At 41.1% G+C, this 14,461-nt stretch overlaps 2 protein-coding genes across 4 annotated transcripts in view; both read left to right on the top strand.

Annotated features, from left to right (window-relative positions):
- PRIM1 (primase, DNA, polypeptide 1 (49kDa)) overlaps nt 1–6,095 on the top strand; it is an 18,839-nt gene extending 12,744 nt beyond the window's left edge. Inside the window, exons 13-14 of one of the 2 annotated variants that reach the window (XM_010839275.1) lie at nt 3,332–3,430; nt 4,869–6,095. In XM_010839275.1, the coding sequence (XP_010837577.1) occupies nt 3,332–3,430; nt 4,869–4,888 (119 nt within the window). In that variant the 3' untranslated portion in view covers nt 4,889–6,095. Of the gene's footprint in view, nt 1–507; nt 558–3,331; nt 3,431–4,868 lie in introns of those variants that run through there. The other variant, XM_010839276.1, reaches the window with a different exon arrangement.
- Nucleotides 6,096–8,174: 2,079 nt separating this feature from the next.
- Nucleotides 8,175–14,461, top strand: part of NACA (nascent polypeptide-associated complex alpha subunit) — an 11,107-nt gene continuing 4,820 nt past the window's right edge. Inside the window, exons 1-3 of one of the 2 annotated variants that reach the window (XM_010839274.1) lie at nt 8,175–8,277; nt 8,808–8,946; nt 9,131–9,202. In XM_010839274.1, the coding sequence (XP_010837576.1) occupies nt 9,133–9,202 (70 nt within the window). In that variant the 5' untranslated portion in view covers nt 8,175–8,277; nt 8,808–8,946; nt 9,131–9,132. The remainder of the gene's footprint in view (nt 8,278–8,807; nt 8,947–9,130; nt 9,203–14,461) is intronic. The other variant, XM_010839273.1, reaches the window with a different exon arrangement.

The following is a 14,461-nucleotide window of genomic DNA, read 5'->3' as shown; positions in this document are numbered from 1 at the left end:
AAAAGCATCAATTCTTCGGTGCTTAGCCTTCTTCACAGTCCAACTGTCACATCCATACATGACCACTGGAAAAACCATAGCCTTGACTAGACGGACCTTTGTTGGCAAAGTAATGTCTCTGCTTTTGAATATGCTATCTAGGTTGGTCATAACTTTGCTTCCAAGGAGTAAGTGTCTTTTAATTTCATGGCTGCAGTCACCATCTGCAGAGATTTCGGAGCCCAAAAAAATAAAGTCTGACACTGTTAGTGAAAGTCAAATCTTATACCAACATCCAAGAGACACTATAGCAATAGCTCAACAGTACCTTCTGTGATGAAAATGTCATGCACTGTCCAAATGGTAATCACTAGCCTTTTCACGTGACTTTTGATAACTTAAAATGTGAGAAACTGAATTTTTAGCTTCATTTAATTTAAATAGGCTCATGTGACTTGTGACTACTGTAATGGGCAGAACGGATCTCTGATTGATCTTTTTAGTCAAATGTTGCTACCTTGCTTTCAGAATCCAAGCTCAAATGTCACTTCATATATTTCAGCTCTAACATAAACAAGGTACGTTCCTCTATCAATATTTATAAAATGATTACAAGCATTCTGTTTAAAATAATGCACAAAAGTCTCGAACAAATAAACTGGATAATAATAAACTGAAAAAAAAAAGAACTCAGGGGAAATAAACAATGCAAGGAACAGAGGAAACCTTTTTTTAAAAATACTGATATCCTCAGAGATTAAGAGAAGACAGTGTATCCATGAAGCAAGACCAGAATGCTATGGGGAAAAAAAAAAAAAAAACATTCAGAATAAGAAAGAGGACTTAGAAATCAAAAACATAATCGTTAGAATAAAACTTTCACTGGAAGGGCTGGAAAAGAAAAGAGGAGACTTCCTAGAAAGTAGTAAAAAAAAGACAAGTTAGTTTATGTTTTTTAAGGAGGAAAAAGATAAAATTAAAGACTGATTCAAGAGGTCTAATATCTGACAGAAAAAGAACAAATAAAATAGGGATGGAAAAAATTGTCAAAATTATATATGAAAACATCCCAAAAATGAGCCCTTTGTTAAAAGGGCTCAGCATAATGAGAATGATACGCCTCCACCAAGGCACGTCGTTTTGAAATTTAACACTCAGAATTAAGAGAAGATCTTAAGAGCTTTCAGACCCCTTCCTACAGTCCCTCCCCACAAAAAAGCCATGGACCTAGGAAGAATGGCCTTAAATTTCTAAGTAAAAATGGAAGTATTCATTTTTAGAAATAAGTGCTAGAAAAGAAAAAAGTAGTTGCCATTCAAGAAGATGGAAAGGTGGGAGCTGCTATTTTTTCCCACATAAACCTGTTAGTATTATTTTCTTTTTAACAAATTACTTTTAACACAACTTTTTTAATTTAATAATAAAAAAATAATAAATTTAATAGTATCTCTTTGTGAACATCTTTTTACTTTGTTCAGAGGTTTTAAGAAAGCAAGTTTTGGCTCCCTATAAGGAGAAGCTTTACAATAAATGTGTTCAGAAATAAACTGCACTTTCAAGTATTCATAAAGGCTATTAGCCATGAGTAAGTCAGGGATGCTTTAGATTAGGTGGGAGGCTGGCATAGGTGATATTTAAGTTCCTTATTATTTCTTTAATTTCTATGATTCTAAACTTTTGTCCATTTTCATATTAGTACCATTTGCTCCTTCCCTTCTACTTCCCAAATACTGGTATGTTCTCTACCCTCCTCGCTGACTATCTAATTAAATCTTTTTTCTAAGACCCAGTTCATAGCTACCTCAGTCAACTTTGATTGGTCAGTTCTTTGGACACAAAATTATCCGTATGCCTGTTTGGCCTTTAATTATATATTGTCTTCTGTTACTACATAGAGGAGTTGTTTTTCCAATTCATTTAAAAGCTTCTTGAAGGAATTCCCTGATGGTCCAGTGGTTAGGATTCCATACCTCCACTGCAAGGAGCCTGGGTTCCATCCCTGGTCAGGGAACTAAGATCCTGCAAGCCTCACAGAGTGGCCCAAATAAATAAATATTTTAAAACATAAAAATTTCTTGAGATGAAGTAGTTTGTATGGATTATACTTTTTTATAATTTAGCATAGTACTCAATAAATAATTATGGCATGTGGGATCTTAGTTCTCTGATCAGGGATGGAACCCTACCCTGCAGTGGAAGCATGGGGTCTTAACCACTGGACCACCAGAGAAGTCCTTGGTTCCTTTTCTTTTTTTTTTTTCTTTAAATTCTTTTTAGTAAACTATTATGAGTATTCTTAATTCCATGCAGATAAAATCCAAATCTCATTTTGATCTCAATTAGATTTTTTCCCTTCCTTTGGGTATTAATTATAGATTGTATAATTAAATGGATGATTAAGATTCTGTATTCAAAGTTTTATATACATTTTTAAGACTTTTATAAATCAAAAAATACCTGAACTTAATGCATGTGACTATAAATTTCTGATTGTTTCTAGAAGGTATGGTCCTCACTTCACATTTTCAGTGTTTTGATCTGTTGGTAAAACTATTTATTATTGAAGCCACAATTTCCAAAGAAAGGAGTGTTTGGTGGGACTTAATACATAGCAGTAGATGATGTTGGTCTAGTACCAGAAAGCCTACTAGAGTAGTTATATACATATGGTTTGGATGTTTTAGAGCAGCACTGTCTATAATATATTAGCTACAGTGTGGCTATTAGGCATTTGAAATGTGGCTAGTATAACTAAAGAACAGGGTTTTGTTTTGTTTTGTTAATTTTAAGTAATTTAAGCTTAAAAACTGATAACTGATTCAACTGTTAGAAAACTTCTAAGCATGTTAGAAAAATTAGTTATAAGAGCTTGCTTTTTTAAATCTAGATCAAGTATTTCCAATGATATGATAATATAGTATCTGTTAATAAATTGAGTTATACTTTAAGTACAAAATACTACATTTCAAAGACTTAGTATGAAACAATGTAAAATATTTCAGTCTTTAATGGCAACCAACTCCAGTATTCTTGCCTGGAAAATCCCATGGATGGAGGAGCCTGGTAGGCTACAGTCCATAGGGTCGCAAAAGTTGGACACAACTGAGCAACTTCATTCACTTTTTATCATATGTTGAAATATTTTAGATATAATGGGTTAAATAAAATATACTATTAAAGTTAATTTCACCTTTTTAATGTGGCTACTAGAGTGTTTTAAATTATACATTTCTCATTATTTTCTATTGGACAGCACTATTCTATAGCATTTTTACAAGAGACTAAAAGTTATACTTTCATGTTATTCTTGCTGCCAAAATGCTAATTATAACTCATGGTCTTCATAATTTAGATTATAAGAGGACCAGTCTAGCTCCTTTTGTAAAAGTTTTTGAGCAGTTTCTTGAAAACCTGGATAAATCCCGAAAAGGAGAACTTCTCAAGAAGAGTGGTAAGATTCTATACCTTTCCCTTATAGCTATTTTGATCTTAGTATGAGCAGTTTAAAACATCTAGCAAGTGAACAATTTTTAGAGCTCTAATCTTTGCCCTCTCAAGAAAAGTTACTAGTTTATCTTACTATCTTTAGTGTTTTGAAAACTGAGGTCCCTTAATTCAATTCAGCACATACTCATTTAACACTTTCTATATGTCAGGTTCTATGAGAAAAATAAAAATGAATTATACTAGGATGAATTCCACACTATGGCTCCCTGCCCTTAGGGAGTACTAACTGATACCAAAAAAAGAAAAAAAGTATAAAATGCTAAAAAAGCAATAGAGGTCTCATCTGACTGAGAGAACCTGGGAAGATTTTATACGAAAAGAATGGCATTTAACTCTATTCAGTGAACTACTGTATGAATTCTAGTCCCCAGTGCCAATATATCAGGCCTTGAGGTATGAGTAGGAATTCCACAAACAGATTTGATGAGATAGAGATACAAGAGTGGAGAAAGGAGACAGGTTGTTCATTCTCCAAGGAACAGCAGAAACAAAGGCATAGAAGCAGGAAAGCATCAAGTCACTCTAGAGGCCATCAAGTAGCATAGCTTATTTGGAAAAAGATGCATCAGGAAGTGATGAGATAGAAATTCAAAGAAGCCACAGTGTAGATTGCCTTGAATTCCAGACTTGGGAGTTTGAGTTTACTTCACATAAACAGGGAAGCAATTAAAGCTTTTTGAGGAAGGGAGTATCATGATTTGTTGTATCTAGAAAGTTGTGCCTAGAAAGATAAATCTACTAGCAGTATCTGGGGAGAAACAGGGAATAGAATGAGCTGTTAGTATTAGGACAATAGAGCTGGAGATCTCCAAAACATGCAGATACTAGAGCCATCCTTGAAACTTGATAATGATTTTTGGGGGAAGCTGAAAGATCTAAGTGCAGAAGCCAAGCAAGAGGAACGTTTCAATGAGCTTATCAAGTTCTTTGACTAGGAGACACCCAAGCATATGTGTAAGGCAAAAGGAAAAAAATCAGTAGTATTATTCAAGAGATTGATGAATACCATAGAAAATTGGCAATGTTGTAGAAATGCAAACCCCCTTTCCACTTCATTTTTTAATAAAACGTGTGATGATTAAATAGTAGTGCCTAAGATAATGCTCTACTCATAGTAGACACTCAAATACGTGCTTGTTGAATGAACAGTGATGACTCTGAACTTGGAAAGCCTCATTGAAGCTGCCATTCCAATGCGGCATATTAAGTCCTTTGTATTCTCGTTCTGTACTAACTCAGCCTATAATGTGGGCTTCAGCAAATGTGAAAGCAAATCTTTATGCATGATGTGAATTTAATGGAAGCATTAAGCAAATCAGAATGTGAAATAAATGAGCTTTGTTTTCCTTTACTATCCTTGATAAAAATCTATCCTATTTTAGATTTACAAAAAGACTTCTGAAGATAACAGCTCCTTTTATATGAATATGGATTATCGTCTACCTTCAACCAAGAATCAAATACTTCAAGAGCCATTTAATAAACGTAGCAGAACTGTGTATGTGTCTTAATGCTCAAAGCAAAATTTCCTTTTCTTGAGAAAGAATTATGTTGAAAAGATTCGGGAAACCACCAAAGGAAAATGTTCAGATTCCTGGAAGGAGCAATAATGGGAGGATATAAGTGAATGCAGATTAATCTGTAAAATTTAATATTATAATTCTAAGATTACTGATACAGGTACTAACTTTTAGTAGTTGCCATGTATAGAAGTAAGTGAGTAGTAATATGACCAAGACTTTAATGTCAGTTCACCAGATTCAACCTCCATATTTCTAGGTGTATGAGGGTTTTGTTCTTAAGTTCTTAATTAACACTTAAGTTAATTATACCTGGAGTGTATATTCAGTAACTTCCTCATTTTGTTTACTGATACTTTTATTGGTCAGGCCACACCCCACTCCCTGTCTTTTAAAAAATCATTTTAAAATGGGCATCTAAACCTACTATAACTTTAATTCAAAAGATATGACTTAATACTGTTGCAATATTAGAGCCTAGTATTTTTTACAACTGTTGGCAATTGTAGCTCCTTCTTCCCTCAGAGAATAATTTTCTAAGCAATTTAGAAAAAATAAACCACTTCACCAGCATAAAACTTTTTGTACTTGTCAAAACACTTGGACTTTGTAGATCTCCACTTTAAATTTAAGTGTTTTTTTTAAATTTAAATTTTAAAGGTTTCATTTCTTCCATATTTGACTTCATGTGATAGATTCTGAAATGTCAGATTTCTTTTGCCTGATTTTACAGCCAGTCTAAACAAAACAGTCGTTCTGGTTTACATTGTCTTTTGAGAAACATTGAGAAGCTGGCTTTCAGGCTGGTGCTTTCCATGGGGTATGAAAATTTTCCTTTCTTTGCATTACCTATAACATTGTTTTCACCATAGCCACAGTCTTTTTTCTTTTGTCTTTTGACTTATATAAAACAGATGGTGTAATACAGTCAACACACTGAAATGCCTTGCATTTCTTTCTCTTTTCTAATTTTTTAAGAAAAAAAGACTATTGTGTAAAATTCCTCTGTTGAACTTCTGTTTGCTATATATTGTTCAATCTTTTTGGAAAACAGTGACTGGTCAATTAAAACTCCTGAATACAAAATTACTAAAGATTTGTTAGTCCATCTTAAGTAAATGAGAGGAGAAAAACTGGGATTACCCATTCAATAAAAGATGTTTTAGCATTAAAGCATTTTAATGCTTTAATATTAGAGCCCTTGATAAAAACTGGTATAACAGCCCATAAAATAAATATATTGTGCTTGTATATAACAATGTCTGATTCTTGAAAATAGCAGAAACATGCTCAAAGACAATTAACTTCTCTAACTCTGATTTGCCAACTCATCCATGTATGAAAAGTGTAGAAACAAAGGGCACAGAACTAGTTTCCATCTTCAAACTTGCCCAGTTGATAAAGAAACCCAAAGAAAGAAAGTACATCCTTCCTTAGCTAATGATTAACAGTTATAAGTCAGTGGGCTTGCTGGGAAAGAAAGGGGAGTAGTCAGAATGTTTTGCTTATCTAAGGCCACAGTTGGCTATTATTGGCCCTTTCTTCTGAAGGTAAATGAATGCACTGAAAGCCTCCCAGATCACTATTAAGCAGAAATATTATCAAAAAAATTAATAATAACAATAAGTTGGCTTACATTACCTTCCTAACAATCCTATGAAGTAATCCTCACAAAAAAAATAAATTGGCTTCCCTGGTGGCTCAGACGATAAAGCGTCTGCCTGCAATGCGAGAGACCCGGTTCAATCCCTGGGTTGGGAAGATCCCCTGGAGAAGGAAATGGCAACCCACTCCAGTACTCTTGCCTGGAGAATTCCAGGGACTGAGGAGCCTAGTAGGCTACAGTCCATGGGATCACAAAGAGTCGGACACGACTGAGTGACTTCACATAGTAAAATAGTGAAATTTTAAAGTAGCTTTTAGACCATTTAAAATATTCACTGCTTATCTTAAAAGTGTTAGGCTCTCAGGCATGTCCAACTCTTTGGGACACTGTAGCCCTTCAGGCTCTGTCCATTGGATTTCTCGGGTAAGAATACTGGAGTAGGTTGGCATTTCCTTCTCCCGGAACTTACCCACCCAGGACTCCACCCCTTATCTCCTGCATTGCAGGCAGATTCTTTACCATCTGAGACAATAGGAAGCCCACTTATCTTAAAAGATAGCCACAACTGTCTTAAAGCCACTAGCTTTTAAGTGTATTTAAAGTGTGGTGTTGGGAGAAGACTCTGAGAGTCCCTTGGACTGCAAGGAGATCCAACCAGTCCATCCTAAAGATCAGACCTGGGTGTTCATTGAAAGGACTGATGTTGAAGCTGAAACTCCAATACTTTGGCCACCTGATGCAAAAAGCTGACTCACTGGAAAAGACCCTGATGCTGGGAAAGATTGAGGGCAGGAGGAGAAGAGGACGACAGAGGATGAGATGGTTGGATGGCATCACTGACTCAATGGACATGGGTTTGGGTAGACTCCACCAGTGGGTGATGGACAGGGAGGCCTGGAGTGCTGCTGTTCATGGGGTCGCAAAGAGTCAGACACGACTGAACGACTGAACTCAGTGTTAATATTGTATTTGTTGAGTCCTTTTGGAGAGAGGATATGGGAATCAGGACCCCTGACCTTTTCATTAACAAAACGTTTACATTTTGCTTTTCAAAAACTACTGTATAAGAAGTGGGATCCTCTAGAACGGATGAGTTTCAGGATACAGTGTCCAAAATAGGCAAAAAGAAATATACTGAGTATAGAAATTTACACCTTCACGATAATCTCATTTAAATTATGTATTCCAAAATAAAATAATTGACAGCCTAGGTCACAGCTACCTTTCATTGGTGTGACTACAATCTCCGTGTATTCGTCATTATTTAATACGTCGTTCTACTGAATTAATTGGTAAAAGGAAGTCAGAAAGTAATACTGTTGTGGCTACTTTGCTGACCCGAGAGAAGAGGCTGCTGCCTCAACATGAGGGACGCGAAGGGGTCGGCTTTCTAAGGACTGCATAACTCAGGATAGAGAGTTCTGCCAGGCCAGCGAGTCCTGTTCTAATTTCATACCCTTATTTAGACCTCGTCACCACCCACAACTGGAAACAGCCGGATGACTTACTGGATAAAGGAAGTGACTGTAAGCAGCTCCTGACCCGGAATTAGATCCTGGTCCCGCCCCCTCCGCCAGGCTTCGTTCTGCAACAGGCGTGGGTCACGCTCTCGCTCGCTCGCTCGCTCTCTTTCTGCCGCCATCTTGGTTCCGCGTTCCCCGCACAGTAAGTGCTTGTCTTCGCCGCTACTTTTTATCCGTAGCCATCCGCCTTTCTTGCGGCCTGAGGCGCCGCGCAGAGTAAGAGCTAAGGAGAATTAGAGGTTTTATGGGGTCACGGGGTTCCTATTCAACCCTGGGCAGTGTGGCCTTGGGGCCTCCGGACAAAATGGGGTCTGCTCTTGGTGTCCTGGCAAGAATAGGGCAGAAAGGCCAGAGAGTCCAGGGCTAGGGAGATGGGAGCCGTTGGGGATGGAAGTGGGCTGCGTCTGCTGTTGGAACCGGCTTCACCAGACCCCAGAGGATGTTAAGGGGTCACAGCTTTGGAACAACCACCTCCCCGCCCGCGCGCGTATACACACACACACACCCTTATTGTGACAAGCCAATGTTGGGACTTAAGACACTCTCTTTCCCCTTCTGGGTCCCAGAAATCAGCAAACGAGGGTCCTGGAGGTCCTCGCCCAGAAAGCGCGTGGGGGAGAGGGGGCGCCCGCGTTTCAAGGTAGCGTCTGAAGTCTCCCATCCCGTGCTCAGGAGCCAGACCGGGATCCTCTCCCTCGGGTTGAGAACGCAGTGATAATTGCTTCTGTGTGGGATTTGGAGTGTGGAATAAAACGAATCCCTGGGCACTGGGAAATCCGCTCTCCGCGGAGTGAAGAGGAGCGATAAAAAGGTGATTCTCTTGATCAAAAATGTGAGGGTTACGTCGTGTTTTTCACCTATTCCAGCTACTTTGGGGAGGGTTGTCCCACACACCCTTACGGTATTTAACAGCCCTCAGCAGTTTTAAGCGTGACTCTGGATTGGGCAGCAGAATGGATCCGAGTCAATTCAGGCCTCCTTTTTATTCCCTTCAGAAATGCCCGGTGAAGCCACAGACACCGTCCCTGCTACAGAGCAGGAGTTGCCACAGCCCCAGGCTGAGACAGGTAGGTTCCCCTTGGACCCCTTGCCCTTAATTAAGATTGTAAAATTGCCCCTAAAAACATATGGTGGGTTAAATGACAAATAGACTATACTTCTGTTTTTTAGTATTGGTTCTCATTAAAGATGGGGCTGTAGCTGTACCAGGGAGGAGAGTCCATAATAGTAACTTACCTATTGGAAATAGGTGACACACTGGCAGGCCAAGGAGACCTGAGCTTTTGTGAAGTTCCAGCCAGCAAATTGCATCAAGGTTTTAGATGGCAGTGCTTGGCATTGTGCTGTCATCACATGCCTGGATGAGATGTGTGCTGGTTGGTACATGTGTTCTCCTGGGCCCTGGGACCCTCCTAGATTGGTTAACTTGTTTTGTGGATTGGTGCTGAGATGTTTCTAGTGTCCTGGAACAATGCCTTCATCAACAGCTTATCTGGAACCCAGGATTGAATTAGAGCCTTCTTTTGACTGCTCTTTAGCTTTGAAATAATGAGTGTAGAACGTAGTGTAAATGCAAGGTTTGAATTCTGTTTAAAATACATCGCTACAAAACCTGAGGGGGGTAGTGAAAAAACTTTTATGGTAGTCTTCTTGCTGTTCAGTTGTGCAGAAGTAAATGAAGGGAATCTTCAGGCTATGACCTCCATTCTCACCTCTCCCCGCCCCCATGGTAATTCTTTTTTTTTTTTAACTCCACCTGTCACTTAAGGGCAGTTTCTATCTCCTGGAATTAAAATAGTTGAAAGCATTAAGGTTCTCCCTCCCCACCTGTCTGATTTAGCAGCTGAACGGATTAATACAGCTGCTTGAAAAGAAAAAGGAGGGGGCCTCTGAGTTGGGGAATGAGCTATATGAAATCCTTGAACTACTGGGACTTAAGGAAGGTTACAAAATAAAGGACTGGTTTCTGAAGATTCTGTAGTTTCAGAGTTAGACAAAACTTTAGAGAGTCTCAACTTGATTTTACAAGTGTGGGGACTGAAATTCAGATGAATTTTGAATAATCTGAATCAGGCTTCAAAATTAATGCTGTTTCCTTCTGAAGCAGTCCTCACAGCTGTTAAACTTATACCTGAGTATTTTGAGATTGCACTGTAGGTTAGATTAAGTGCCTGTGGTGAATACTCGGGGTTTTTTTGTTTTTGTTTTTTTAATACATAACTATAGATAATTATTAGAGTTAGTATAGAAACTGACTCAGGAAATACGTTATGGTGTCTAAAGCGAGTAATTTGGGCCTTATACTGGAGTTTTGAGGTTCAGTGAGAAGAAAACATTCTAAGTTTCAAATTCTGATTAATATGTTTGAGAGTGTTTGCACTGTAGTCATAAAGACTTTGAGCTACCAAGTTTCCAGGAAAGACTGGTTTGAGCCTACCTTTGTAGTGGGATACTCTTGATTGAGTGATCTGTGAATTTGGATGCTCTACGCTTTTTTAAAAAATAATACTAATACTCCCTTCTAGGTGTTGAGCAGTCATTTAGAATCTTTTGCATAGCTTCAGTGTGGTGCTAAGTAGTGCCTGTTTTGGCACAATGGCATACTCGTCCAGATTAAGGGGTGAGGACCCAGTGTATTCTCTCCACTTGAATTCCCTACTTTCAAAATAGAACCACAGTCTGGTTTGACCAGTTGGATTACAGTTTCATAATACAGTTCCTACCCTTGTGACTAAGCTCTGTTACTCGTGGTCTAATTCATCCAGATTGATGTCTGAAGAGCTAACACTGCTTAGAGACTGTAGAGGCCATGCTTTTGTGGTTGGTTTTTTGTTTGTTTGATTTGGGTGAGTAAAATGAAGTATAGGGAAGCTCAGTGACTTAGTATTTAATATTGAGTATTCTGAAGCCTGAGCATTAAGAGACCTGTGTTTCTCATTCAGCTCTGATTCTCCATCATTATTGCCACTCATTAGCTTCCTTGTTCCAGTTTTCAACATTTGTTTCAGTTCATGCCCCTTGGGTGGATAGAGTAGAACTTGCTATTGGTGATTCCATGGTCTGTGAGAAAGTCTTAGGGTTCCTTTGAGGAGGGAAGAGAAGGGCACAACTGGGAAAGGGTAGAAAGCCTACTGTTGCCAACTTATTCCTGGGCCTGTGCTCCCCATTTGGAGACTAATAGGCTGGTCTTAGACTGTTCTTCACCCTAAAGGGGTTTACTTATTTTAGTAGATTTGGGAAAGGAGAAGAATGATGTATTCTACTTGACCACTGAAGTATGTTTAGGGAAGATTGCTGTTGCTTGTCACCTTTGTCTAATCCTGCGTGGTGACTTTCATTCTCAGATTTAAAATTCCAGTGTTTCTTGTGTGAGGCCTGTTGTACTAAGTTGGGCTGTATAACTCACTTGTTTTTTTCCTTCCCTTTCCTCCTTCACTCCCCGCCTTTTTTTTTTTTTTTTGCTTTTCTTTTCCAGCTGTGCCTCCTGTGTCTTCATCCTTGAGTGTCACTGCTGCTTTAGGGCAGCCTAAACCTACACCTACCCCTCCTTGTTCCCTGGCCTCCCAACAATGCCCTCTGGCAACCCCTGACCAGCCTTCCCCATTCCTTTCTCCCTCTACCATTGCCTCAACCTCTTTTGAAGCTCCTTTTCTCCAGTCACCCCATGGGACAGCCCTGCCTTTGGGAGCTGCCCCTCCCACTGACACCCCCATTTTCTTACCAAACCTAATAGGGCCTCCCATCTCCCCAGCTGCCTTAGCTCTGGCCTCTCCCATGATAACTCCAACTCTGAAAGGTGCTCATTCCTCTTCAGCTCCCTTGGCTCTGGTGGCCTTGGCTCCCCACTCAGTTCAGAAGAGCTCTGACTATCCCCCTAATGCTCTTAGTTCACCTCCATCAGTTGCCGTAATTGAGTCGGGGTCAGTGACATCTCCGTCAGCTCCAGTTGCTCTCTCAGAACCAAAGCCCTCTCCTAGTCAAGTTCCCTCTCAAGTAATTCCTAATCCAAAGGGTACCCCCAACCTTCCAAGTATAGTCAGTGCTATCCCTTCCCATCTTGTAACTCCTTTGGCCTCTATTCAGTCTGAACTAGCCTCATGTTCTCAGATAACACCCGCCACTCCCCCAGCCATCCCTTCCCCTCAAGTCAAAGGTGTCTCTGTTTCCTCAGCTCTGACTGCTCCACAAAACCCTGTAAGCCTCAGCCTAAAGGGACCGCTTAGCCCACCCACTGCTTCATCTCTTTCAACTCAGTCTTTTGCTGTGGCTGCTGAGTCCCCTCCAGTTCTCCTCACTTCTCTGGACTCTCATCTTACACCTTTACATCAGAGTTCTCCTGTCCAAACTTCAAGTTCTAATATTCTGTCAGATCCCATAGAAGATACTATTTTTGTAGATCATTCTTCTGCAGATGCCTCTTACACTTCTCAGAGATCTGTAATTCCTCCCCTTCCTTCCAGAAATGAGGTGGTTCCTACTGCTGTGACTGCTTTTCCAGGGGGGACTCCAACTTCCTCTCTGGCTATGTCTGCTGACAAAGGCATCTCTGCTGTCACTGACCTAGCCTCCTCAAATATAGTTGCCTCTTGTCCATTATCTCCTACAGCCTCTCTCATTCTCAAAGATTTTCCTAGTACAGCAGCCCTGGCAGCACCTAAAGATGCCCCCTCTCCCCAAAGTACATCATCTTCTCCAGAGATAGCTCTTTCTCCTGAAGCCACCCTAGCAACAAAAAGCTACCCAGAGCCTCTCCCTGTAGTGAAGCCAGCCAGTACTACTCCCTCTTCTTTGAGTGTTAACTCCCCAATCTCTGTAATCAAGACAGGTTCTTACACAAGCCCAGACCCAACTAATCTGCTTCTCAAAAGTTCTTTCACTACCCCAACTGTAGCTGCATTTCCTTTGGAAAGTGTTGCCATTGATGGAGTGGCTCCTACAACTGCCAAAGGTCCTTCCACTCCTTCAACTGCAGCCAGTCCTTCCACTCTTAATACTTCACCTTTGATGCCTCCAACCTCTGAAAGTTGCCCTATGGCTCCAGTAGTGACTTTATCTTCCCAGAATGCTTCTGCTTCTCTAGCTCCTATGGCACAGGTCCCTGAAATTCCCAAGTCTGAGTCTTCTACCCCTCTGCCTCCAACTGGTGCTCCTCAGGGTGAAAAGAAAGTTCATGGCATTTCTCAAACCTCACCATTGGCACCTATGGCTTCTGCTCCTGAAGGGTACCCAACTGAGGACTCTGATGCTTCTATTACTGCATCTTCCGAAGGAATGTACCTAGCTGACTCCCCATCTCCTTTAGGGACTACTGTGTCTCCTCAGCCTAAAAGAATTCCAAACAAGAAGGGTTCAGCTACTGCTCCCTTAACTCTTGCCCCTTCTGCTTCTAAAAGTGTACCTGCTATCCCTGATACTCCTGCTGGAAATCTTTCGTTCACTATTTCTCCAGTTGAAGCTTCTTTTCCAGAGGCGGATCTTCCTTTTCATGTCTCTAAAGGATCACTAGCCGAGAAGCATTCCCCTACTCCCCCATCCTCCAGAGAGGCTCCTGTTCCCCCGCCTATGGCTCCTTCCCCCAAGGAGGGGCCAGCATCCCCATCCCCTAAAGAGACCCTTACTCCTCTAGCTGTGACCCCTTCCACCCCCAAAGGAGCCCCAGCAACTCCTTCCCCCAAAGAGGCTCCCACTCCCCTAGCTATGACTCCTCCTTCCCCCAAAGGGAGCTCAGCAACCACATTACCTAAAGAGACTCCCCTTCCTGCTGTGACCCCTTCCTCCCCAAAAGGAGCCCCAGCAACTCCTTCCCAAAAGCAAACCCCAGCCACCCCACCTCCCAAAGAGGCTCCCACTTTCCCAGCTATGGCTCTTCCCTCTTCCAAAAGAACCCCAGTTAACCCACCTTCAAAGGAGGACTCCACTCCCGTAGCTGTGACTCATTCTTCCCCCAAAGAGAGCCCAGCAATCCCACCTCCCAAAGAGACTTCTCCCTCAGCTCTGACTCCTCCCTCCCTCAAAGGGCCTCAGGCCCCCAAAAGAGCCTCAGCTACCCCATCTCCCAAGGGAGACTCCACTCCCCCACCTGTGTCTCCTCCCTCCCCCAAAAGGGGCTCAGCAACTCCATCTCCCAAAAAAGCCCCAGCTAGCCCACCTCCAAAGGGAGACTCCACTCCTCCACCTGTGACTCCTCCTTCCCCCAAAGGGAGCCCAGCAACTCCATCTCCCAAAAGAGCTCCGGCTAGCCCGCCTCCAAAGGGAGACTCCACTCCTCCACCTGTGACTGCTCCCTCCCCCAAAGGGAGCTCAGCAACTCCATCTCCCAAAAAAGC

The sequence above is a fragment of the Bison bison genome, unplaced genomic scaffold, assembly GCF_000754665.1.
Source record: "Bison bison bison isolate TAMUID 2011002044 unplaced genomic scaffold, Bison_UMD1.0 scf7180017864115, whole genome shotgun sequence".
In the NCBI taxonomy this organism is placed as follows: Eukaryota; Metazoa; Chordata; class Mammalia; order Artiodactyla; family Bovidae; genus Bison; species Bison bison.
Note: the sequence above shows the minus strand (reverse complement) of the source record. Positions and strands in the feature narration are given on the sequence as shown.